This window comes from Athene noctua, chromosome 1 (genome assembly GCF_965140245.1).
Source record: "Athene noctua chromosome 1, bAthNoc1.hap1.1, whole genome shotgun sequence".
Taxonomy (NCBI): domain Eukaryota; kingdom Metazoa; phylum Chordata; class Aves; order Strigiformes; family Strigidae; genus Athene; species Athene noctua.
In genome coordinates, this window is record NC_134037.1 from 204,950,402 (window position 1) to 204,977,874 (window position 27,473).

The window sequence follows — 27,473 nt, forward strand, 5'->3', positions numbered from 1 at the left end:
CAAGCCCAAAAAATGTAACTAGAGGTGACAATTTGAATTAAACGATCCAGAATTTATAATATTTGCATGCCAGCTCAAGTTAATTATAATTTCTATAATGATAAAACAGATTAGCAGCCTGTGCTCTTTGATAAAGGCATGGATTAAGGATAACTAAATCAAATTTATTAATCACAACAAAGATTAAAGTGCACCTCTGGTTTAATATAACACACAAGCAGTAAACAGAATTCCAGTATGCTATAACATATATAAAAACATAAGTCTGCATATGTTTGTGATATTTATGGTTTCTATTAATTCCTTCTACTTTCAGAGTTCACTTAAAGCTTATATGAAACTTTAAAGTGTGGGAGACACTTTGAGCTGCTCTTCAGATATGCTCCAGTGCACATTCTGCATAAAAAACTGAACCTCTGTGCAGCAAGGGATAAATATCTCACTCCTCAAGCTACAAAAAATTAATGGAATTCCTTGTGTGGTAAGGGAGTATTTGGGAAAAATTCATGTGGCAGCATCTTCCCTAAGTAAGCAGTGTTTGTGAAGGACATTTCCAATGAAGACTGGGTAAATGGAATAACTTGTGGATAGTGGAGCATTACTGACAACCTGAATATTCTTTCCATGGGCATTTTGTCCATAATCGCTAACATAATTAAAGCACCTTTGCTCTTCCCTAGCTCTCAGCTTGGTCCTGTTAACTACAGGGTCATGACAAGAATCAGTTCACTGCATAAACAACTTCTGATGGTCCCGGGAATAATAGGTTATTTTTTCCAGTAAGGAAAAATGCGCAGTAAGGTAAAATTCTATTTTGTTTCCTCAATGCTATAGGGTGTAAGCCTATGCAGGTCACTTGACCTACATGGACAGAGGGTCCTCTGACTTAGTTATTCAGTTTGGCACTGCTGTACGCTATTAAGGACTGAAAATCACTGCCATTCAAAGGCTAGGTTTAGAAATAAAGCCATTGTTGATATGAATTCATTAATTAGTGCATGCAGAATCATCATCACCAATAGTTGTATCTGGCAACTGTTTCACATTTGGCAGTAACTCCTCCAAAAAGAGAAGGCTCATTTACCCAGAATCTGGGAGGCCACTCCTCACACTCACCTCAAGTTCACGTCTAGGTAAACAGTGGCTGTACAGGCATAAAGCACAGAATAGCAAACTGCACCAGGTGTATGGTATTCCAGTACCCCAGCTGGGGACATTAGACTTCTAGGGCACACACCCTCAGGGGTGTCCAGCTCCTACCTACTGTTTGGTGCCTCTGAAATAAAGATTCAGCATATACAGAAGCCACAAGGATCACTATCTGGATTATGCAGTGGAATATGCAATACATTCTGAAATGCAGTGGATCATGAAATATCTTCTACACTTCAGTTGCTCATTTATCATTGCAAAGGTCATGGATTTCAATATGACTAATACACTAAAAATCTTCTGGTTAGCTTCCATCAAAGTATCTTGCTTTGTGAGCAATCCTCTCATTTCAGTATCCATTGAAACAGGTCAAAAAATTTCAGTCGCCAATATACATCTCCTTGTTAACTACAGTGGGGTTTGGATTAAGCGTTCAAAAGGAGAAAAAAAAAAAAAAAAAAAAAAGCAGAAACCTGTAGTGAGCTATAAATTAAACCTGGACTCAGGTTGCTGGGTTGTTCCCCCAGCACTGCCACAGGTCATTACAGATCGACTACAGAAACAATAGTTGTGTCTACAGTCTGTAGGTGTTGCAGACAGTAAGCAACAGGGCAGAAAAAATATCTCTTAAGGAAGTTTTCTTGAATGAAAGCAGCAATATTAAACTCTAAGCTCACCATTAAATATTCTGGTTTATCTTCCAAAAGAGGAACAGAAAAACTCTTTCCTGTTCCTCACCCCAAATAAAAGTAAAAATTACTAAATCAGTTGAATTGCATTCTTACATAAAATTACTTTGATTTTGACAAAAAAAAAATAAAATATTTCTTTGTTGAATTGAAGTAAAGAATTTTGACAAAACATTTCAGAATAGCAGGTATGTACAATTTCTATGAATACTCTGAAAAGCAAGTGTCTATCAACCTCCCCCCCCCCCCCCCCCCCCCGCAAAAAAACTGACAAAAAAGTTTCAAATTCTTAGTTATTTAGTTAATATAAAGAATGCCATCTACTGGCAATAACAATAAGTAGCACTGTTTGTAAGTTGTTAGGTGTCGAGGGTTGCCACCTTCACACACTGCAAATGAGTCCAAAGGTCATTTAAGAAGAGAAATCTCTAAATTTGAAACAAGGTGTTATGTTCCAGGTTTCTCTTCAATGTCTATTCTCAATCATTGCCTTATGTTTGGAAACAAGTCCCTAGTAGGAAATAACAAGCTGGGATCATGACCCACTTAGAAAGAAGGAATTTTTGTATGTTCCACAGCATTATAAACACAGACAGTACGGGCATAGTTGGTCACAAAATGGACATCTTTCATAATGAGAAGAAAGGCATGCGTAGTAAGCAAACAATAGTACTCCAAGCACACAGTTTCAAAGTTTGCCTGTATAAAGGAGGCAGAAGATGCAATTAAAAGATTCATGAATAAACTGGTAGAGAAAGGAACCCCACTAGGCACATAGAGTTGTTCATGTCAGTTCTCTGTCATACACCTTTCCAAAAATACTCATTGTTAAAGTGGTGCCATTTTGAATCAGGTATATAGGCAATGACTGATTTATGACAAGTAAGTAAAGTAGATAGTAATTATTTATTACAGTACAAATACAAGAAAGAAAGGTTGTACATCATGCACTTTATAAAAAATTAGAAACAGCATGTCTTCAGACACTTGGGCTTTAAAACCATGACTATGACCCATGGAAAAAAACAAAAAACAAAAAACCCCCCACCAAAACCAACTAAACAACAAAAAAAACCAAGCCTAAAATAAAACCATTAATGTTTATATCTCTTTGGTTGGCCCTTCTCTACCTCCATGTCTCAGAGGAAGAAGGTTCAGAAAGTATTAATAACTTTATGACAGCAATTTCTTGGATCTGGTATTTCTTTGTCTTTCTGAAAGCCTCTATAATTGTAAGAAACTTGTTTTGTTTAGTTTTACCCAACACTAAGCTTTCAGTTTTAGAACTGGACAGCTGAAATTCACGTACATCTTACAGAAATTATGATTTAATCAGAAGTGTTTCGGTTTTTGGGTCATGTCTTGCTTTATTGGCTTTCTGAAGTGTGATTTGGATGACAAACTAAAGAGAACACAAACAAAGACAAATATCAGACTTCAAGTGTGCCATAAAATAATTTTCTTAACAGAACTGACAAAGCTGTCTGCTGAAAGTATTTTGAGCACTGGACAAATTAAGATGGCAAAGAAAGGGCAGAACATCTGAACCCATGGGCCTTTTTAGAAAAATTGCAGCAGTTCCTGTAAAAGAAATGCATTAATGGTATTCAGGAAACAAAGATGACATAATGTATTACAGCAATTTCTAGTTCCTCTTTGTGAAACACTATCTCAGAAAGAGATCTGCAACTTCTGGGAGAAAGACTTTGACTTGAAAGAAGACTGTTAGGAATTTCTCAGTACGAAGACTGTCTTTCAACCTGACTTCTCTTTACTTTGAACTGTCATTGAACTTTGTACTAGTTTTCTCCAACATAAATTGCAGAAAACAGCTTTATCTTAGAGTTATTTCCCAAGGTTTCATATTGATATTTAGACTTGTATCTAAAAAGATTTCAGAAAGTATTAGTTGCTAACTATACTTCCCGCTTTATACTGGTAACTGCAAAAATGGTCAATGAGAGATCAGAAGCCTAAATACTTCCTCCCAGTCTCACTTCTCCCCAGGTTCCTTGCTTGCTTCCATTTAAAAAGTCCAGTCTGTACTCATAGCACACAAATCTCTCTAGAAGCACTTAAAAGTAGGGAAACAATTCTACATCTCTCTCTCTCATGGAACTTATGCTATCATTTCAGTTTCCTGCGCAAAACATGGATGCAACTGTTTATACAATCAAAGAAAATTTAAAAGCACTAGCCACATAGAAGATGTTGCCGAGTTTTATCAATAGGTATTTGATAGACCATTAAAACACTCATGAACTAATTTTCTAAAGAACATCTTTTAAAAGACATTAACAGCACTCATAACATTTCCTTTTTAGTTTCCTCAGAAAATACATTAATGAAATGTTACATGTTTTTGCAAGATACTGGTTTTTTCCTAATAAATCTTATTATTGATCACTGTGCACCTTCACACCAAATAAACAACTTCAAGGAGTAGTATAGTAAGAGTTCAGTTTAAATATGAAGATCATGGTGATTTAAATTCAGCACTTGCTAAAATGTATTAACTTCTTAAAGTTGCTTTGCAAATAAAAGATGGACTTTTGTTCCTGATAGGAAAGCCTACAAAGTTTGAAAATGGGATTGACTGACTTAATAAATCACTTTTATAGTGTTCTAACTCTTATAAATACCTGCCTCTCTAATATATCAGTCAGTGCTTCATGCAAATTTGGCAAACAGCACTTCAGAATTTAACTAAAGAAGAACATAACTATGGATATAAACATGCAAGGTTATTTTTGCCTATCAGGAAAAAAATGTTTGCTTAGCTTTTTAATAACTTTCTCCCTTACAGAATTTAAAGTTTTTAATCTTTGTACCTCTATGCTTCAAATACACTGTACTGATACGCAGTTACCATGGGAGAGGAATAACTCATTCTGCACCATAAGCATGACACTGCAAAATGCTTGAAGAGAAATAATGAAGTCCTCAAACAAGAACTGTAACACAGATAAGCAAATAAGCATTGATTAGGCTAGAACTTGGTCAGGTCTAAATTCAATTAAGAAAAAAGGGTGGGGTGTCATTTTTGTACCAGGAAAAGTTTAAAATTATGACATGAAGTCCAGGTTTCCTTTCCAAAGAGCAAAATCTGGAAAACAAAGCATCATGGTATTCACCAACAACCTGAACACTGTCAGCTCTTAACAGTATTCAGCTTTAAAAAAATGCCATTTGAATTTTCAGGGCCTTTAAGGTATCTTTAAGTAAAAATTTTTATAAAAGAAAAGCGAAAGGAAGAAAAAAAAAAATCAAACTACTCAGTCAACCTGGAAATCTATTAATCTTCTGTCACACCATACAAAATCAATTTTGGGACAGCACCGATCCATTTATTTTAAACAAGCTGCTGTCTTGAAGAAGGCGCAGAGTAGGTAACAACTTCAGAGGAGGCAATGGGTCCTTGGCAAGGTGCGCTGGAAACTTTGCTTTCTTTCACCTTTTCCTGTGGGCCACATAGATACCACACCAACCACAGTGAGGAAAGAAGGTCAATCCTCATTACTGTAACAACACCACAGTATCTGATATATGTCTCTTTACTAGTCAATTAAATGGGATTGGGACTGTTCCCTGGCTCTGAGGCCAATTGGCGCAGATGAGCTGGCATTCGTACTACTAAGCTGTCTTTCATGAAGGTGGCCTCATCCAGACTGCCTAAGGGGACCAGTCACTAATCCACGCTAATTCTTGAACTATAAGCAGGAATTGTTTGGAAAGAATACTAGCTGGCACAGGGCAAAAGTGGGCCAGTGACTGTTCTAACTATCTGACGTTACAGGCAAGCAAGCTGCAGTGCTTGGGGATGATCCATAGCACTATTTAATTTAATAGTCTAGATGTCACTGCTAAGGCAGCTCAAAATATTCCATAAACTACAACAAGGTATTCAGAAAAAGGACTCATATCTGCATATCAACAGCAGAAGTTCTTTGCTGCAGCCCACACAGGCTTCTATTCATTTTATTTGTACTACAGAAAAACATTACAGTTGAGGTAAATAATTTCATAAACTGGTGGGATTTATAGAACTCAAATGCAAGCATCTAAAGGTTAGCTTGATAGTCATTCTCTTTAAGGACAGTAGGGAAAAGTGTGACCAATGACAATTCAGAAATATAGAAGAAATGGGCAAACTGACCTCAATTTAGAGGTACTATAATTCTCCTGAAAACAAAGGCTGAAGTATCTCACATTTTGATGTCTAGACAAATTCAAGAGATGAACCTCACACAGATTATTCTACTGTGTTTACCACAGCTAGCATATTTTTAACATGACTCCATTTTCCCCCTCTGTAGACAGCTGTACAGGTAAATAAAAATGCTCTGCTATGCCTATACCAGTCAGTTCTGCATTTCCAAATCTGAGCCGATTCAAGCCGTAATGTTTCAATATATATACATTTATTATGGGGATGAATAAAAAGTTTGGCCTTCATCTCGCTTTTTGCTGCAAAGTACAACTTCATGATTTTATATCAGGTATTTGTTCTAGTCAACAAGCTGTGAAATCTAATCAGCTGTCACACATAAACATGTACACACACCTCAATTGCTTCTTTTTTCCCATCAGAGTTTCTTTTGGAACGCCTACTGTTACTGTGATCAAACTACAAATACTTGATATACCAAAGTTAGGAAAGAAAAGGTACTTAAAGGTACTTCCATTTAAATAGCTGCTATGCTTCTGAAAATGTAAAATGAAGCTGCATCTGTCTCTCATCTTGTCTGCATTGCATAAACATTCCTTCATACAATTACCCTTGCACATTTCAGTGAATAATTTTTTTCAGCAGTGTGAATCCTTCCCATATCTCTGCAAGTACTCAAGACATTGACAAATCCTGACTTCAGGTCAGACATCATTTTTGAAATGAACCAAAATAGGATGACAACTCAGAGTAGCAAAAAATCTGATCTACTTTTAAAATTATTATTAATTTTAACTGGTTATATCATCTCTGACTGGAATGAACGGCTTAAGTTCTACCTCCTTAAAAACTATTTTGGTATATCAAAACAGTAAGTAAATTTAATGTTTGTTAGGCATCCCTCAGGAGAAACTAAAGAAATTTTACTGCAGACCTCCAACTATCAGGATTTACTGCTTAAGTCTATGCAGTTTCTGCATCTAGTATTGACAACAATATATTTCCTTTCTAGACTCTACAAGAACATACTATCCATCAAAGGTGTTCATGTGTTGGAGGTTTATATGCAGCTGACTATCCAGTCAAATGAAAGAGACAGACTAGACAAAAGATTCAAAGGAAGTCTAGCACAAATGAGTGTCAGTCCATTCTTTGATTAGGTAATGGCAATTATGATAATTACAGCAATCCACAACAGTGAAATGTTCTAAAATTGCATGCCTGCTGCAAAGCATATCACTTAAAAGTACGCACTTATGCAAAGCTTTGCCTGAACTTTTTGAATACTAACCATGTTCTTTCAGTTGTAAACAGCATAAGTTAGCCTGATAATAAGATGTTATAGATCACAGTCTTAAGTTAATATAGGGTGAATTTTTCTAAGATATCTGCATCACCTACAGATACACATCTCACTGGAATGTAGAGAACAGACACTACTGAAAGTTTAACACAAATTCACATACAAGACTATGGAAAAACTATTATTTCTCACATACTCTTTTTCTGGATAACAATTTCAATGCTGAGACTTTTATATTATATAGACAGAAGGTGAATACATTACCACAGAATCATGGAATGGTTTGGGTTGGAAGGGACCTTAAAGATCATCTAGTTCCACCCCCTGCCATGGGCAGGGACACCTTCCACTAGCCCATGTTGCTCCAAGCCCCGTCCAACCTGGCCTGGAACACTGCCAGGGAGGGGGCAGCCACAGCTTCTCTGGGAAACCTGTGCCACTGTCTCACCACCCTCACAGTAAAGACTTTCTTCCTTGTATCTAATATAAACCTACACTCTTTCAGTTTAAAACCATTACCCCTCATCCTATCACTACACTCCCTGATAGAGTCCCTCCTCATCTTTCCTGTAGCCCCCATTAAGTACTGGAAGGCCACTATAAGGTCTCCCCAGAGCCTTCTCTTCTCCAGGCTGAACAACCCCAACTCTCTCAGCCTGTCCTCATAAGGGAGGTGGTCCAGAGCCCTGATCATCTTTGTGGCCTTCCTCTGCACCTGCTCAAATAAGTCCATGTCCTTTTTATGTTGGGAGCCCCAGAGCTGAACACAGCACTCCAGGTGGGGTCTCACAAGAGCAGAGTACAGGGGGAGAATCACCTGCCTCAACCTGCTGGCCAAACTTCTACTGATGCAGCCAAAGGATATGGTTGCTTTTCTGGGCTGTGAGCACACATTGCTGGCTCATATTCTGTTTTCCACTCACTTCTACCCTAAAGTCCTTCTCTGCAGGGCTGCTCTCAAACCATTCATCACCAGCCTGTATTTGTATTTGGGATTGCCATGACACATGTGCAGGACCTTGCACTTGGTCCTGTTGAATTTCATGAGGTTTTCACAGGCCCACCTCTCCAGCCTGTCTAGGTTCCTGTGGATGGCATCCCTTCACACAGCTTGGTGTCACTGGCAAAGTTGCAGAGGGTGCACACAATCCCACTGTGCATGTCTCCAACAATGTCTCCAACAAAGACATTAAAGAGCACTGGTCTCAACACTGACCCCTGAGGAACACCACTCATCACTGCTCTCCACTTGGACATCAAACCATTGACTGCAAATCTTTGAGTGCCACCATCCAGACAATTCCTTATCCACTGAGTGGTTCATCCATCATATCCATGTCTCTCCAATTTAGAGAGAAGGATGTCATGCAGGACAGTGTCAGATACTTTGCACAAGTCCAGATGGGTGATGCCAGTTGCTCTTCCTTTATCCACCAATGCTGTAACCCTGTTGTAGAAGGCCACCAAAATTGTGAGGCACAATTTGCCCTTAGTGAAGCCATGTTGCTGTCACCAGTCACCTCCTTATTTTCCATGTGCCCAAGCATAGTTTCCTGGATCTTGCTGAGCAGAGGTGAGACTGACTGGCCTGTAGTTCCCCGTGTCTTCCTTTTTTCCCAGTTTAAAAATGGGGTTATATTTCCCCTTTTCCAGTCAGCGGGAACTTCACTGGAGTGCCACAACTTCTCAGGTATGATGGACAGTGGCTTAGCCACTTCATCTGCCAGTTCCCTCAGGACCCACAGATGTATCTCATCAGGCCTCATGGAGTTGTGAACCTTCAGGTTCCTTAGATGGTCTCAAACCTGATCTTCTCCTACAGTGGGCAGTTCTTCATTCTCCCAGTCCCTGCCTTTGCCTTCTCTGACATGGGCAGCATGGCTGGAGCACTTGCTAGTGAAGACTGAGTCAAAAAAGTCATTGAGTACCTCACCCTTCTCCATATCCGGGGTAACCAGGTCTCCTGTTTCCTTCTGGAGAGGGACTACATTTTTCCTATGTTCTTTTATCCCTGACATACCTATAGAAGCTTTTCTTGTTGCCCTTGACACTCCTGGTCAGATTTAATTATCCCAGGGCTTTGGCCTTCCTAATCTGATCCCTGGTTACTCAGACAGTTTCTCTGTATTCCTTCCAGGTTATCTGTCCTTGCTTCCACTGACTGTAGGCTTTCTTTTCATGTTTGAGCTTGTCCAGGAGCTCCTTGTTCATCCATGCAGGCCTCCTGGCAGTCTTACCTGACTTCTCCTTTGTCAGGATGGCTCCTGAGCTTGAAGGAGGTAATCCATGAATGTTAACCAGCTTTCTCAGGACCCTATTCCCTCCAGGGCTTTTTCCCATGCCTTCTACATTATGTTCCCTGCTCTGTTAAACAGGAAGCCAAGCTCAAACAATTTGAAAAAAGAAAGTTTCCTGAAAAAAACCAACTATGCTAAAAGACACTAAAAATCACTGAATAGTTAGAAAACAGCAAGAGAGACTCCCACCAACTGAAAATGCAGGGAAGATGCAGGCTAAGAACAATTAAGCAAGACTGGAATACAGAAGAGACTGTAAAATACTTCAACAAATCCATATCTCTCCAATTTAGAGAAAAGAGAGTCAGGGGGGACCATATCAAGGACTTTACAGAAGTCCAAGTAGATGATACCTGTAGCTCTTCTGTTGTCCACTGCTGCAGTCACTCCATTAGATTACTCAGGCACGATTTGCCCTTGGTGAAGCCATGTTGGCTGTCTCTCTAACCTCCTAGTCTTCCATATGCTTTGACATATCTTCCAAGAGGAGCTGCTCTATGATCTTACCAGGCATGGAGGTGAGGCTGACTGGTCAGTAGTTCCCAGGGTCCTCCTTTTTACCCTTTTTAAAAATGGGTATGGTGTTTCACTCTTCCCATCACTGGGGACTTCATCTGACTCCCATGGCTTTTCAAATATGATTGAGAGTGGCTTGTCAACAACATATGCCAGTCCCTTCAGGACCCTGGGATGAATCTCAATAGGTTTACATTTATGTATGTTCAGGTTCCTCAGGTGATCTTGAACCTGATCTTCTCTTACAATAGGAGGGATTTAATTCCCTCAGTCCCTGCCTTGAGATTCAGGGGCTTGAGATATGTGGGACAAATCTGCTAGATTACTTGTACTGAGCTATCTTGATCTTCCAGCAGATATCAAGGTGACTGAAATTGCTTGTGATTAGGAAGGCTTCCAATCTTGAGGCTTCCTTCAGCTGTCTAAAGAAGGCTTCATTTACATCCTTTCTTGATCAGATGGTCTGTAGCAGACACCTACCACACTCATAATAAAGAATTATATATGAATATATCACATATGAATAATTACATAAATATATCATATAGAAATAATTTCATAAATATACCATATATAAATAATTGTGCCTGCCTCTTGCATATCCATTTAAACATCAGAATTTGTTTTGTCCTACACTGCTTTTCTTAATGGTGATAATAAAATAAAAGATATTTGAATCAAAAAAAGCTGTACTGAAAAAGAGCATGTCAAGTTATTCTCACTGGGAAGGGGCATCTGTGGTTGTTATTCTGTCAGCCACAAATGCCATGGTTTCAAGATTCCTTTGTTATATGGGGCTTCTATCACACAGCCCTAATTCCTAAGTATCATCCTAAAACAGATATGTTACTTTTCCTCTGTTTTTCACCTCTTTCAAACTTCTCACTGTGAAAACAAGTGGGAAACTTCAGAGCATTACAAAGTCTATTACAGAAATTTTTGTGAACTACTTCACTCCTACAGTATCACCTACATATCAGAAACAACTTCCAACACACCCTGCTTCTACCAGAACAGATTAAAAAAGCACTTATGCAGAAACAAAGTACTTCTGGAGCCATATATTTATTACTGAGTTATAAGCACCACAGGTATGGGTTCACTGCCGATATGAAATGTTCTCTTGATTTGTAGTCCTTCCTTGGTTCCTCTGTCCCTACTTGCTGTCTCCCCCAAAAGACAACAGTAAAAGGCAAAAACAATAGCCAGGAGTGCTGTAGGTGGGTCACTGACAAAGTAGATTTTTCTACAGAGAAATACTGAAGTATTGAGCTCCTGAACATTTTCTGATTAAAAAAAAAAAAAAAAAAAAAAAGATAAATATATTTTTAAAAAATCATAAATGGAAAAAGGTGAAATATTCTCAGCAGTTCCAAACTGGCTTTCCTAAAAAAAAGGCAGGTTCCTGAGGGTCCTGCTTCAATTAACAGAGAGAGGCTCACACAGAGCCTGAATCAGAGAAGCAGTTTAAAATCAGTGATCTAAACTATCTGACAAACAAATCTGGGAGGAGTGTGATGCAACTACTTATCTGTATTTTTCTCTCTTAGACTTCAGCAGATTACAAGGGGAGTTCAGAGTGCCACTCCAGCATATAAGCGTATACCAAATTGTACAGCAAATACTGTTCTGCCAGCTCATTCAGCATTAAAGTACTAGTACAGTAGAAGTGCCTCTCTGCTTGAAGCACACAGATGTATAACGGAGCTCAGTCTCAATGCTGCTGAGGTGGAAGCTAGAGACATGATGCATGACTTGCATTTATGTTCTGTTGTTGTTACACCAGCTAACAGCATTACTTGCTGCCAGGCTGTCTACTACAGTGCTTTAATTAAGACCTCCTTGAGAATGCAGGGGTCATGCAGAATGAATGAAAACAGCACGCCAAATTCAGAGATGATGTACATTAGAGTAATTTACACTTCAATTAAATGGTGCAATTTGCATAATAAGAGGCTGCACTAAAGAGCGGGTAGCAGGGAGAGTAACCTAGATTTTACCTTAGGATTGTTTACATTTTTTTGCTCTAACCCCATCCTGTCACATATAAAGTACAGTGAATTGCTCAAATGGCAACTTCTACCATCATATTCCTTTATTAAGTCAACAAGCTTTAGAAACAATGTTTTTCTATAGATATCTAATAGAAATAGGAAATTTTTTTGGTTGATTGGTTTGGGCAATATACTAGAGGGGGACCCCAAAGTCCCTTAATAAATAACCACACTTAGAACAAAAGAACCAGAACTGTGAGGACATAAAATTATAGTAAATAAGGCTCCAATGGTAATAGCAATGAACTAGTTTTCATGATCTGGCACGTGCCACCAGCAGCCCTTCTGCTCTTTTAAGGCATCATAGCTATCTGCAGAGACTTATCTGTTGGAGAGATGAGCATTACTGTATTACTATATTATCAGATTGGCATTACTATATTACAGTTTGAATAGATTTTAAAATCTTGAAGATATACTGAATGATCTCAATCAAACACTGATATGAAACTTATTTGCACACTGAATATTTTATGTCATATTTATGATCAGTCACATGAGACTTCACAAAGATGACAAGAGAAATGCATAGTTACACCTGCTTTTATGCACATATTTAGCACAAATATTTTATCTAGTTTCCATCCTCTCTTGTCAGTACACAGATATGATTTATTCCATGTGTGTTTCGCTTTCCTTCTGCATTATCACGGTGTGTTGTATCAACTGGAATTTACAGCATTTCCTGTATCATCCAAGGCTTGGATGAGCTATGTTTCAGGGCAGCATAAAGTGTATATTACACAATAGTAAAGCCAAGCTATCCTAAAAAAGACAGCAGTCACTGGGCAATGGCACTGCTCTTTGGGGTCATCATTGACCCTTATCCCTGATCTTTGTTTCCAGACTCCAGGAGATGGTATCCTGCAGACTAGCAATATGCATTACAGAATCCAGCACTGAACACAAAGGATTGATTCACAGTCTCAGTTCACCACAACGAATCCATATCAATGCATTGAGCACTGTTGCTCTTCCACTAAGTCAGTCAACATCTGAATTTTAAATAGAGAAGTAAAAGCAAAGTTACTGTAAAGTAACTATGTCGGTAAACATTCAAAATGCCATACAACTTTTGAACTCACAAATTTAATATTTTGAAAATGAGTCTTATGAGAGTTTGCAAAAACAACAAAAATATTTTTCAGTACACAATAAAAAAAACCTCTTCGTATTTCAGATAGACAATGCTAGAGCACAAGTCTAAGGGGCAATTTCATAGATAAAGAAACAGTTTCGTTCTCTCCTTATGACAAATAAATAAAAGCAATAATAGAAAAGATTAAAATGGTAAAAGACACTACCAATAAGATGTGTCATTTATCTGTCTTTGGACTACTGCCATGGGATGGTTGCCTTTACTAAGGGTAAGTGATGAGAACAAGATTATTTTAAAAAAAGCTCTCATCTATTATTCTCAAAACCTACTCTTTATTTCCAATTCTCTTACTGAAGGCCTTTTTTTATTAAAAATATTTTTAAATCTGTTTTTGCCCTAAGGGGAAACTCAAGTGAGTGATGTGCATTTAAAAGAGAAGAGTGGTTTGTCTTGTCCCTTAACCTTGACAACAATATGTTATCTCTTTATTTTTTACCATAAGGATTTTTTGGTGTGTCTTTTCCTTTATCTCTGACACTGGTCTTGTACAGTGTGTTCTTAAAAGTGACAGACTTTCACTGTGAAAGTATTACATTTATAGTGAAAAGTCATGAAGCAAGTAAAAAAAACACTCTCAGGAATAAAAGTATAGAAGTAACTATTCACTTTATGTGAATGAAGCTGGCTAGAATCTCTCCTTGTCCTCAACATGTTTTTGTTGGGAAAGTAATTTTTTGAAAGTACTTAGCAATAGTGTATTTTAATTCTCAAAATTTTCATTTGATCCTTCTCTCCCATTATATATAACAGGAACTACTAAAGGTAAAGACAGCTTGACTGATGTAACTGAGATGATTTCTATTTCCTCTGCCTTTATAACATCATTTGAGAATGTAGACATTCTCACTTACTGCTCAACATGTCAATATAAAGCCTTCTCCCTCCTTCACCTACTGAAGCACCTAAGAAATGTAAGACCATGGTGAAATGTGTTTTTGGAAGCATCTCTGCTCTCCCTACATGCTGACCAGCAACCTTGTAAGAGTTTGTTATTCCTTTGAGTGATTGGGGAAAATCAGGAAGGGAATTACAGTCTGGAATGAAAGTTCAGTTTCATTTGCTCTCAAGAGAGCAAAATGCAGATTGAGAAATTGTAATCTATCGCATTTTATAAATAGTGATTATCTAATTAGGTCCTGTTCTTCAGGACAGCCTTTTAATTCTCTTAAAATTTTTAATACAACAATATGTACCACGATATATTAAACACTTAAAGAAATGCTTCCTATCATTGTTATTTTTTTTTTTCTCTGTCTTTTTTCTCTTGCTGAGGTTACATGACATAGTTAAGGGAACCTGGGATTCTCAAAATCTGGGTGGCACAGGACAATTCTCTTAGTTTGCATTGCTGATGCTTTCTCAGTTTCTGCCTGTGTAGGAACATAATTTGCCTTAAAGATAACTAATAAAAATTTGGGTATATTTATATAAGAACACCATACTTTACATGAAAATTTAATATCACAAACATATTATGTCGTTGAATCATAAAAAAAGTGAAAAATGAGGCTAACATTCTCTTTTCATTTCCATTCATCATTACCTGTAAAAACAAAGTATAAGGTATAAAATAAGCACCTTACCAAAATTAAGTTCAAAGATTTGGTCCCTCAGACTGATTGAAAATTTTTGAAGAGTATCATTTTGCCATGATTTTTGTGCTAATATTATACCATTTTATGAAGCGAAACAAAGGATTTTTTTTTTTAATGTAAGCCCCTACCATCCCAAATCTCTCACACAAAACTATACAATTCCAAACCTTTTTTTAATGAGGAATTTAGAGTATTTGGTGGCTTCGTTTGTTTTTTGATTGCTTGTTTTTCCTGCTTAATCTTCTGTAATTATTATTGAAGATTTTAAGGACTGAAGGTGAATTGTTGGGAGTTTTATAGCCTTTCATACCAGAAAGTTTTGCAAAATGCACAAAAACCTGAAAACAGCCAGCCAAATCTTTGAAGGACTCTTTCTTCAATGCTTCCTCAGACAGCATAGATTTTTTTTCCTACTGCTTAAGTCAAGGATTATCACAGTTTGAAATCATACTTAACATTTCAACAAGAAAATATCATCTAAGAAATATAATTTTTGTTAATCTTGGGAACAGAATATCACAACTGAAGTTTCAAACTCCTCCATCTGAAAATTTGTGTATGTCAGCATTTAGAGAGAGCCTACAGAAAGAGACCAAACTGTAACAGTTCTACCTTTTTCTCACTACATGTCTCAGCTATCTATACGGCATTAAAAATTCTAAAAATGCTTTGGCTTTCAATGTCTTTGTCCAAGACCATAGAAGTGATTTCAAAAGAGTACATTATCTGTCACAACTGTTATTGACTAACCTAGAAAGAAAAGGTACAGAAGAATGGAAAATATTCTTCAAGGAAACGTAACACATGGTAAGTCATAAAGTCATGCACCTGCATCTCTGGGCTGTTCTGCATCCTATTCCATACATGAATTGCCTTACTAAAAGATCCCATTAAATAAGGATATTAAGTACTAAACTTCTCCAGCAGTGCAGTGGATTACTGATCTGTACAAGGACTTACAGTCTTTGTACCACAGCTAGTAGAAGAATACTACAAGGAGGTTACCAAAACAATAATGTTGAAATGGAAAAGGTAACACTTCCATTTCCTTTGGAACTTTCCCTTGTTTACACAAGGACTTCAGAAAAATTGGGACTGCTGTTACAAGGTGTTACATGCTGTTACATAGCCTTTCCCATACCAGAAGACTTGAAAGAGGTTGCAGTTGATTGGAAATCTTTGTGTAATGCTTCTGCCCATGACAAGCTATAATGTCAAGTAGTAGGATTTTCAAATGGGACCGAAGAATTTAACTGTGCAAGTCCAATGACAATTTTTCATAGAAACTAAACACCTACATCACTTCAGCAGTACAGGAATTTTCTCACATTTTTTATTATATCCAAAATATGATGGAAGAAGGGAAATCCAGGGAGTCCAGGGTAAAAAAAAAAAATACACTAGCCAGTAAATTACAGTTGATTAGACTGAAATCTCTTTTCTCTTTTTCTCTCCCAATTACCCAAAATTGCTGATAGAACTAAAACCAGATATCGCATTCCATTTTAAAAGTACAGTTTTCATGGGTATTTTTTTTTTTAAGTGCGGAATGCAGAATCTCTTGTGCCTTCATTACAGCAGCTGTCCTATCATACTATGTCCTAGATCTACGTTTGCTATTTGCACTACTCATAAACCTTGTTGATCTCTTCTTGTTTGGAAGTCAAAGGAAATTCAGTAAAAGCCACTATCAATTAAGCTTTTTGTTCCAATAGGTGCAGCTTGTACTTTGTTTGAAAATTTTGACCAAGAGATCATTCAGTCAAATGAATTCACCTGAAAGGGACTTATGTCACTGCCAGTATGACAACAGGAGAGCACTGCCAGCAATAATACTCAGGTGGGGTTTTTTCAGAAAACCAAGAGGACAGAATTACTGCCATTAATATTGAAATCTTTAAACTCATTCTTCTCACTGTATTTAATAAATATTTTCAAAATTTAAAATACAAATAGAACAATATGTTCCATAACTTATGACTGTATCTTTATTGAAATTAAACTTGGTTTTATGACTGCCATTCTTTTCTCTGTCATTTGACTCTCATAGTGCACTATGCAATTAAATCATAGAATTGAGTCCAAATGCTCAACAATCACAACTCCTAGTGAAGTAGATGAGAGAAGAGACATTCGGCATCCAGAGAACAGCAAAAGAGCCAGCAAGTGTTAAAAAAGAACACAACACAGTAACAGTAACAAAATAAATCAAATGTCAACACTGCTTTCTTTTAGTTATAATTCTTGCAATCATGAACAATAAAATGCAGTTAATTCTCTACAGAATGTAGAATTATGTTTCACCTAACTTGTAGCCAAAAATTCCTTTGAGAATTTTTAGCAAGAAGAGAGATGTAATTCACTGGAGAACTGTAGCTTAATTAAGAAAAAAACAAGCAACAATCTGTTAATACATAGTTCTTTTAAGATACACGTAATGCTGCCTTTACTGTTATGAGCTGCTACACATTTACAGGGAAAGATAAATACAATTATCACAGTGCTAACTTGGGTGGACAGCTTACAATTTTTGTCTGTGTTAGATAGTATTAGTGAAAGAAGAAATTGCAATTGAAATTACATTTAGGGTCAAATGCAATAATTCAAGAGCAGCTTTAGACCTTTCCCAGCAAATACTTAAGTGGGCAGAATTCATAACAACTTCAATTACTAGTTCTAGCAAAAGTCGGTCTCATATTTACTTCTCTCTCTTTTCTCTGCAGTGACAGATGACGATTAGCAGGTCCTTTTCCTTCTGATAGGTTTCCTTTTGCTTGCAATGTGTATTTCAGTTGTACATATGACTTAGGATTTTTTTTAGTCAAAGCTTTTGAAAAGGCAACACTGACACAAAGAAATGCTTTCAAATGAAAAGCCAGTGTCTAGCTAGAAAACTGCAGTGAAGAACAACTGCATTTTAGAAGTCACTCCTGCACTCAGTAGGGCAGGTTCTTAGGCAGTCTAAATCCAAACTCTTACCACAATGATGCCACAATATTTTACACAAGCTGAAAATCTCTGATTTTGTCAAAGAATAACATAGAATAGGTTTATATTTTTAATGTATCTTTAGTAAAAGCTTAACTACAGTAATCTTCAAAGCATCCTTTAAAACCTCCAAAACAAATGTTGAGATGTGTAAAATACATACATATACAAAGCAGCAGATGACAGGAAAAATAGTGACCTTTGTATTCTCCTACCTTCTCATAAGTCACCTTATGCAGGTGTGATTCATGCACAGTAAGCCAAGAAAGTTCACATTTTTTAGTACTAGTAATGCTGGACATCTGTAAAAGTTCTTTTAATGGAAGTACATTTTAAGGGCATGAAAATTCTTCCAGAAATGTGCTTACCTCTTCCAGAGCAGGGTAAATTAGAATTTCCTTGGCATTTCTTAGCACTTTCCTCAGCTGATAATGGACAAGAACGTGGATGTTCACACTTCTTCCCAGTCCATCCTTCTTTACAGTCACACATTCCACAGTTACACTGTCCATGACCTTTACAATCCATACAATTAAAGATTAGTCTCATACTGATGATAGATATTAAAACCTCATGATTAGATGTACTTTATCAAAGCTGTGGTTTCATTAAGTAATCAGATTGGCAAAAAAATACTATCAACTCACTATACCTATTTTTTTCTGAAAATAGCACTGGTCTATCATTCCATTTAAGACAATTTCCTTTAAATTATTTTTCTTAAGGGATGTTTTGGCACATACTCCTCATGCAAAAGGGTAGAATATAGGTTACAAATACACATTTCATCACTGTCTGGAAAAGTGGGGTCATCATAAGGGAATATTTCATTACCTTTATGTTCATTTTTTCTACCACAGTTGTGATATATTCTCTAAGTAATATGTCAATACCATATTTTATCTACTTGCAACCAACATGATCCACTAGAGACAAGCAAAGTTACACCAATTCCAAGTCTCAAATCAGTGCCGCCTCCTAAATAGTGAAGTGCAAATAATAAAATACTGGACATAATCACTTCTCATTTCAATAGAGTAGTTGGATGTGGTTTTGGTATCTCATTAGCTAACTTGAGACTTCCTGACCATGTCTGAATGTAGCAACATAAATGCAACTTCCACTGTGCAAACTGAGATGAGGAAAAGCAACTGAACTATATAGAAGGTTTTCTGGAAAGTTTCTCAAAAAAAGAAAAAAATGACAGCCAAGAAGTTAGGGGTGAATCCCTCCTGAGAACTTAACCTGGAAAGCCATTCAAACAATCTATTTCCTCTATATGATTGATAACATATCCAGACCAAGAAAAAACAAGCTATTCACCCAGCTTCCTTCATCATGAGATTCTTTGCATAAAGCAGTGGGATTCTGGCAATACATAATGTTCTCTGCACTGGATGACTAAAGCTTGAGCATCAGCAAAAACATTCCTTGCTAGAAAATCAAGTATTTATTTTCATAAACAGAAGGTTAGATCTTCTCTCACAATTTTCACATAGTCATCATTCACTGGACACAGGATCCCAAAGAATTGCTCTGATAGTCCACTTGTCTACCCAGGTTCTTCTTGAAAACTATAGCAACACAGATTTTGTATCTCTTTCTAAATGTACTTGCATTTTAAGACTGGCTTATATTAAATTTCTAAAACATATGCATTTATGAGTTCACAAGGAGAAACTGAGAGGAAAAAAGCATTCTACAAGTTATCAGAATAGTTCCCAGAATACAAGCCTTATTAATTTCACAATAACGTCTCTTTATATTAGTTATTTGTTTTATTTGAAAAGCATTAAAGGCTTCCTCTTATTTAGAGGGTAGATTTAGATTAAATATTAGGAATAAATTCTTCACTGTGAGGGTGCTGAGGCACTGGAAGAGGTTGCCCAGAGAAGCTGTGGCTGCCCCCTCCCTGGCAGTGTTCAAGGCCAGGTTGGACGGGGCTTGGAGCAACCTGGGCTAGTGGAAGGTGTCCCTGCCCATGGCAGGGGGGTTGGACTAGATGATCTTTGAAGGTCCCTTCCAACCCAAACCATTCTACGATTCTATGATTCTGTCCCTTGCTTTCATGTGTACCTGCTGACAGGTTGCGAATTGCACATATGTTCCCTGATCCCGATAGATATTTATGAGATGATGATGTTCTTTCATATATTTTCTTAGCTAGAGCCACAGTGAAGGAGCTAATGAGATGTGTGAATGTAAGAATTTTCTTACATGAGCCTTTTTTCTTTCTATGTCAAGTCATGAAAGCTATTCTCTCTTTAAAGGAAGAGAATCACTTTCATGTTGTGAACACCTGTGAAAGAAAATCATTCAGTAACATACTGAACAGCACTTCAGATGTTAAAAGAAGGCATCCAGTTGCCAATATGAGGTACTGCAAATTGACAGTCAGCCCAAGGCATATGAAGCTTCTGGAGGGAGCTGCTGTTGTGTGATGTTAAATCTTCACAGCAGGGTTGTCAATTCCTGTCATTTGTAGTTTATGAAATAAACATAGCATTTCATTCAGTCACAGTAAAACTCTTTACATATAAAAATGATTTCCTATCATTTCAATCTGCTACTCAGGACAATGTGATTTCCTGTCTCTACATATTAGGTAGGCAGAACAAGACAGGAAAAGTTTTGTATCAGCTCTGTTTGATGTAGGTTTTAAAAGAGCTGGCTTATTCTCCCTAATCTGACTAATCCCTCTTGGATTCATCCTAAATCCATTTACAAATAATTGTGAGAAAAAATGAGATATTTTAAAGACACATTTAACGCATGCACACTCTGTGCACTAAGTAAATTTATTTCACATAGACAAATAAAAAAGATGTCCAATTAAAATTATGTGAGTAAATCTTTGATTTAATTGCAGATTGTGTCTACCACAGTAAACCAAAATTAATATTTATGCATCTTGTCCATTTCTCAAACAGAACTAAAGAGCAGGACTGTAAGACACCGTTCACATTGCTTAATGTGAAAATGGATTTTCAGCACAACCTATCTGAGGAATACATACCTGGATGGCCAGCTAATGCCAAATTAGGCTTTTCAAAAACATAATGGTAAAGGAAGGGATAAGAATGAGAAGTAGTACTAAAATTTTTGCTGATTAGATAGAAAAACTAAGCTATACCTCAACGTGAGTTTTAGTTACATTAAGCAAGCCATATGAGTACCTCCTTTTGTATCTTTTGTAAGGTTTGTTCATTTACAGTTATGTCTGTGTAATAAAGAACACTGTACCAGTCCTTACTCCAATGTCAAACGGCAGTATCTTCCCCCCAACTCCTTTGTAACTGTCCATACTTTCTTACACTCTGCTTTCTTACAACCATTACCACTCTGGGCAGCAGCAGCAGAAATGGTAATGATGTTCGGGAAAGAGGGAGTTCTAGCCCTGTTTCAGTGATGCAACATTAGTTGTAGATGCTCCAGGTTTGCTTTAATCTAAGTAGGTTTGAAACTCTTGTGTTCACCCTCAACTACAGAACACATTTACCACATTGGCTTTTTAGCCTTGTATTCCTTAGATGATGCTGACATTTTGAACAGTCCTTGAGTGCTAAAAACGTACTCAGCAACACAACAATACATTCAAAAATTGACAGCATCCCAAAGTCGATCCTCTTGCTGCTCTCATGACTGCAGTTCTACATCCTTCCAGCTTATTAATTAAATAAACCTACATAAAATTTGTAGGTGGCTGAAACAGTAACAAGCAAATGAATTCACTGAAGATTTTCAGAAATGCTTCTTTTTTCACCCGGTGTTTTATTAGTTACTGATTCATCAATATTTATTTATTAAAAAAAAACCCAAACAAAAAAACAAACAAACAAAAAAAACCCAAACAAACACAACAGTTGAGAAACCTTTCTCCTTGATAACAGGGGAAGAAGATAAAAATTGTATGTATTATCATGTTTGTTTCAGCCTTCTCTCCCTATTACAGACAACTCCTATGATCTTTCTATGAGGGATCTCTCATTCTAGTAATAAGAGGCGAATATACCACATCATTATTTTCCTCAATGTGACTGCATTCTTCCTATTATTAATTAGGCTAGATTAGATTTCTACAGGACGCATTAGAGCTGACAACCTGTAATCTGTCAAATCCCTTTGAAACTACCCTCATTTATTTTGCAAAGTTCCTGTTTGTACAAATTGCATGCTGTGTATTGATCAAAGTCATTCATTCCTGCCTAATATTAGCATCTTTATTGGTAACTATACAAAATCGTATGCAAGGTCTTGCTCAGTATCTCAGCTTTTGTTAGTTGATACATGGAGCAACAATGCAAATAATACCCCACAAACGTTGGATGGGTGGATGGCTGTTAACTGATTTGCATAGAATGCTCTGAAGTACAAGTAGAAGAAAAAAGGAAGGTGAAAGTGTGTAAAATGTACAGTCAGTGATGTGCAGCTGGATGACACATTTGTATTTTTCACATATTGATGCTCTACTTGTTTCCAAGTCAATTGGTATTCTCAGGGTACTGTTTTTCATTAACTCGTTAATTCATTTTTCCTCTAATTTCTTCCTTTCATTGTCCTCTCCCTGCCATATAACATGAAATAACAAATAAAATTTGATCTAAAAAATTTTCAAATTTAAATTTCCCCAAGGAAGGATATATGTATACGGTTGAAACTTTAAAATATTCTCCAATTTATGTTAGGTTACACTGAGGACAAGAGTACTAAAGGCAGATGGGCACCTGAAAGTATTTCATATTTAAAGAATTTTGTTAAAAGGCATAGAAAAAGACATGTTTAAGAAAGCTTTAGAACTGGAAACATATTTTAATAACAGAATTATGTCTTTTAATTTAAAAAGTCCACTCCTAGAAAAAGATAGCTAAAGCTTGCTGTATTTTAAGCTAGGAAAATGAGAATTGGAGCATTAAGAGCGAGCCAAATCAGACCAACTGGATGCTTTTGTTTTAAAACCACACATAGGTTCCTATTACATATACTCCTTACCTGAACAGAAGTCATCAGAATATCTATCATATACTGCCTTGCAGTTTCTTTCATCACACTCACAAGTATCTCCATGAATATCTCCCCAGTCACCAGTTGGGTCCACATCATGGCATGTGCATTCCCCACATACACATGTGCCTAGGAAAGAGTAGGAAAAAAAAAAAAAAAGGAGAGACAGAGGTAGAATATTAACTGAGCAATTTAGAGTAATAGTAGTGAGATTACAGGAATTTACACTTGTGAATTTTCTGCTCTCGCAGGACTGCAGTTTCAAAGCTGCTAGTGTTAATCATGAGTGTATGCTTATCTTCTATGATTATTTAGTAGTAATACTTTATACAAACAAGTTAGCTTCCTGTCCAAGTTTCTTTCTACTGTTAAGCCTTGTTAGGAATCAACAGAAAAATGTAGTGCATAGAACCGTTGTAAATCTTTGACATCAACAGCAATTTGCCCTGACACTAATGACAATAAAAATCAGTGCTGTTTAAATGACCTGAGCTTGGGCACAGTGAATAATTAATGATTGTTAAGCATAAACATTTAAACTAGAAGGGAATCCAAATTCTAATTGAGCTGAAAATATCTAGGAGGTCATTCTTTACCTAAGAAGAATACCATCAAAGATCTACATGAAAATGATATTTTTCTACTTTTCCCAAGTCAATATTCAGGGCCACACCCCGTTGTTTACAATAAGAAGGGAAATATGAAATATGACAGAGATACTAATTTTGGCACAACCTTACTGATATACAGAGAACACGCATCCTACTTACTTAGGAAAAGTCAGAACAAAATCAGATCACTTCCTTACTCAGAAATCTGAATATGCTTCAGGCCCATACACTCACTACTTTTTCTGAGGTGCCAATGGCCACGAAGAACCAGCTTAACCTTACAGATGCATGCAGTTCATTTCCTGAAGAGTAGCTTCACCTTCTGCTACTCAACCAAAGCCTTTTTCTTCTTATTCAGATTACTCTGAACAATATAATGCATCTGAGAACAACAGGACAGGGTGACTAAAAAGTACATATAGATATAAGCACATTCTCTAAAAAGAGAAGGTCTACACAATTGTGCATGCATGACAATTACATGAAGTAGAAAAAGCTGCTGCTCTGTTTAGTGCTAAAGCGCCCAAGACAGCCCTCAAGAAATTTGCACTGGATTTTTGATATTTTCACAATTCAGAGACATTACTGAAGGAGAAGAAAAAAACTGCCAACAAAAAAGAAACAAACAAACAAACAAACAAACAACAAAAAAAAAAAAAAAAAAAAGAAAATGAGGAAGTGTCTCTGGAGAGTGATTAATCCTCCCAGAAACAGCTTCAAAGTGAATTTGGTTCAGCTGCCCTGAATATCGGAATGCAAAACGGCATCTCACCAAAGTTTAAAAAAATCTAAAGGTTCACATCTGGTCTCAGCTGGTTGACTAGATGGTGGAAAGGTACAGACAATTTATCTCTCTTAGCACTGAAGAAGGCTGGACAGCAAGGTTAGCCTTGATATTTAATTTTTAGAAGGCTCAAGACTGACAAGATGAACTGCACCTATATCACAAGATGTATAAACACAGAAAACTGGGTAAATAGGACTAAAGAGAGTAGAAATACTGTGTTGGAAAGCAACTTAATGTAGTCAAAAGTGTTGCGATTTTATCCACATAAAAATGTTGCAATACAAGATAGGCTAAAAATATAGAAGCATCCCATAAATTTACCTTTGTATAGGAGTTTGTAGCTATTCAGAATATCAGCTATACTATTTATCCTCATTTTCCCCAATTAAAATGTAAATTTAAAGAAATATTTGCACATTAAAATTTCAAATTTAAACAAAAAATTGCTCTGAGAATAAATTATTTGACAATAAATTACTTTCTCTGAGCAAACAAAATATCTGATCTGAAGCCACTTTGATATTTACTATTTCCAGAATTACAGAAAAAAATTTTACTGTAATGTCCCAAGACAAAATGAGCCTACATGATCTCTGCATTTGAGCCAATCTTTGAATTTCCTCATAATTACAAGAGGTTTTCTAAATGCTCTCGGGATAATTAGGTGTTCACACTATAGCAAGTTTTGTCAGTAGAGATGTTTTTAAGAGAGTTATCTATGCGACTTGTGCTTATGTTCTACTGTCATTATTCTGGGCTATTGCCAAAAATATGTTTATTTAACTCTTTGTTCAACAAAGCCAAACACAGCAGCTAGTGAAAAGCAGCCTTATTTTGTGCTTTTTTTTTTTTTTTTTCCAAATGAGCAAAATTAGACAAAGTATAAGGTAAAATTCAAATTCTGGAACTTTGTGTAAATAAAACCCCATATAGTTATAAATATAGTGTGAAGTCTACTTTTCCAGCTCTGTATGCATTCCACATCATTGTTACTGAACACTTCTTACTTGTTTTTTCCAGGGGTTTTTATTTTTCTTATTCAGTTGTGTGTCCTTGGTCTTCTTTACAGTGAATGACATACAGCCCTGTTGGCCTTACAGAACCAATACATTAAAAGTCAAAAATCTGCTAATATTTTATTTTGCAAGATAAGTCTCTCACCAAAGCAGATGTTCTAACAAATTATCCTGCTCAGTCTTACTACAAAAATGAAGGATGAGAACTTGGGTCAGTTTAATCCAAAAATGGATGTGGATTTGTGTAAGTTTATACCTAAATACAGGTATCTACCCACCCACTTGGATACATATATCCAGATTTGAAGTGACAGAAACTATAAACCATCAGCAAACACAATCTACGTTCAACTGCAGAAAATGCATAGTGTAAAATAAAAGCAAGCTATATAAATATGCGTAGAAGGAACGTGTGAATGACACACCTCTGTTGCTGCAGATTTTGCCATCTGGAGATGTGCATCTTTTCTTGATCTCCCAGGGGGTGATGTCACACTGGAATTCACATTTATCTCCATGCCAACCAGCCTCACAGTAACAGTTTCCACAGTAACACTTTCCATGGCCTTAAGCCAAAACAAATTTTATACAGTGAGAAAGAGGCAAGTTTTTAAAAGGCATTAACAATTTAACTATTTTGATCTTTTAAAAACTTTTGGTGCTAGACTCAGAATAGAAACAATTTATAGACCGTATATGCCTACATAAAATAAGAAAAAGGATATCTGAATTATACTTTTCCCCATGTATTTAGAATGGTTTTCATTTAATCACATATTATATCTAATCCATAAACACTAAGAAAATAATGTCAATGTTTTTATATTTGTAAGCTTAATTTTCAAAACTTTATAGGTAAAAGTTAAAATTTAAGCACAGCCTTAAATGTTAAGATAGGATACACCCCCCCTTACTTGGCATGTCTAAGAAAGCATTGTGTGTTCTTGACTCCTCAAATAATCCCAGCAGAGGGACCTTGATTACAACTGTCTACATTGTATATAGCTTCCCTTCTTACCTCTTAAGAAGATTCTTGAATATGGATAAATCAGTTCATGAAAGATAAGAATTAGTAAAATGAACCTTTTAGATGTTAACAAACCACACATCTCCCAAAAGGATAGCTGGGTCACCTGAGGCTTGATAAAACCAGTTCCTGAACAGTTTGATCCACTAATGGATTTCTTCCATGTGCTTCAATGACACAAAGCATTTAAATTAAGTAGCTGCAACACTTACTAATCCTAAAGTCATAATTCTTTACTAGAAGGATCAAGTCAGGATCTAGTCCTTTTTTACCTCTAGATACGCTAAGCTTAGTGGACCTGGTTGTCTCTATCACATTCCAGTCAATTTATATCCTTAACTATCAAGAGTGCAAATTTAGACCTGTGGAATACTTTTTTTCCCCCCTGTTTTTACAATTACACATGGAATTTTCATAACAATTGTTTGGTTATGTGTCAAAAAATAACACGATAAAAATACCATCTTACTTAGAGAACAACAGACAGTCTAAAATAACGCTTTTTACCAAAAGGTTATTCTTGAACTGGGGACAAGAAATAAAGGGGAAATGGTGAAGGAGTAAATTAATTTGATCTACTAGCAAGTTTTGCAGATTAAAACATCACTACTTTGTTCTTCACTCACACTTGTATAGTCCTCAAATAAATACTAAATAAATGATACAATTTACCACTACCTCTTGCTCTTGACTGAAGGCAAAATCACTCCATTAGAGAAAAAAAGCCTTAGATAAAAAAGATTAGGATCAGATATCAATTTGCTGGAAACCGTGAAACTTTATTAAAAATAAGCTGCAACTTAAACTTCCAAAGTTTATTTAACCTCGAATAAAAAGTGATACAGTCAAATGACTGATAAAAATCCAACTGAGGCTGGAAAAGCTTGATGCATCTTTGTAACTCTGCCCTACCTAAGAACTGATTTGCTTAAAACTGCAGTCCCCTTGTGCAAAGATTAAAATGCATGTTATCAATATCTCAGCATGGCATTGTATGCTTTTCCAGGACAAAATCCCAGTTTACAGCTGCAGGCTTTAGAGACATGTGTGTAAATAGAAGCTTTTTTCTCATTAGTTTGATCATCCTGAATTGGCTTGCTTTGAAGACAA

General features: G+C 36.5%; 1 protein-coding gene across 1 annotated transcript in view; it reads right to left on the minus strand.

The window, feature by feature from the left end:
* Positions 1–27,473, minus strand: part of ITGBL1 (integrin subunit beta like 1) — a 149,827-nt gene that overhangs the window by 55,878 nt on the left and 66,476 nt on the right. Inside the window, exons 5-7 of the mRNA XM_074930737.1 lie at positions 25,762–25,902; positions 22,911–23,051; positions 18,290–18,436 (exon numbers count right to left, since the gene is read on the minus strand). Of these exons, the coding sequence (XP_074786838.1) occupies positions 18,290–18,436; positions 22,911–23,051; positions 25,762–25,902 (429 nt within the window). The remainder of the gene's footprint in view (positions 1–18,289; positions 18,437–22,910; positions 23,052–25,761; positions 25,903–27,473) is intronic.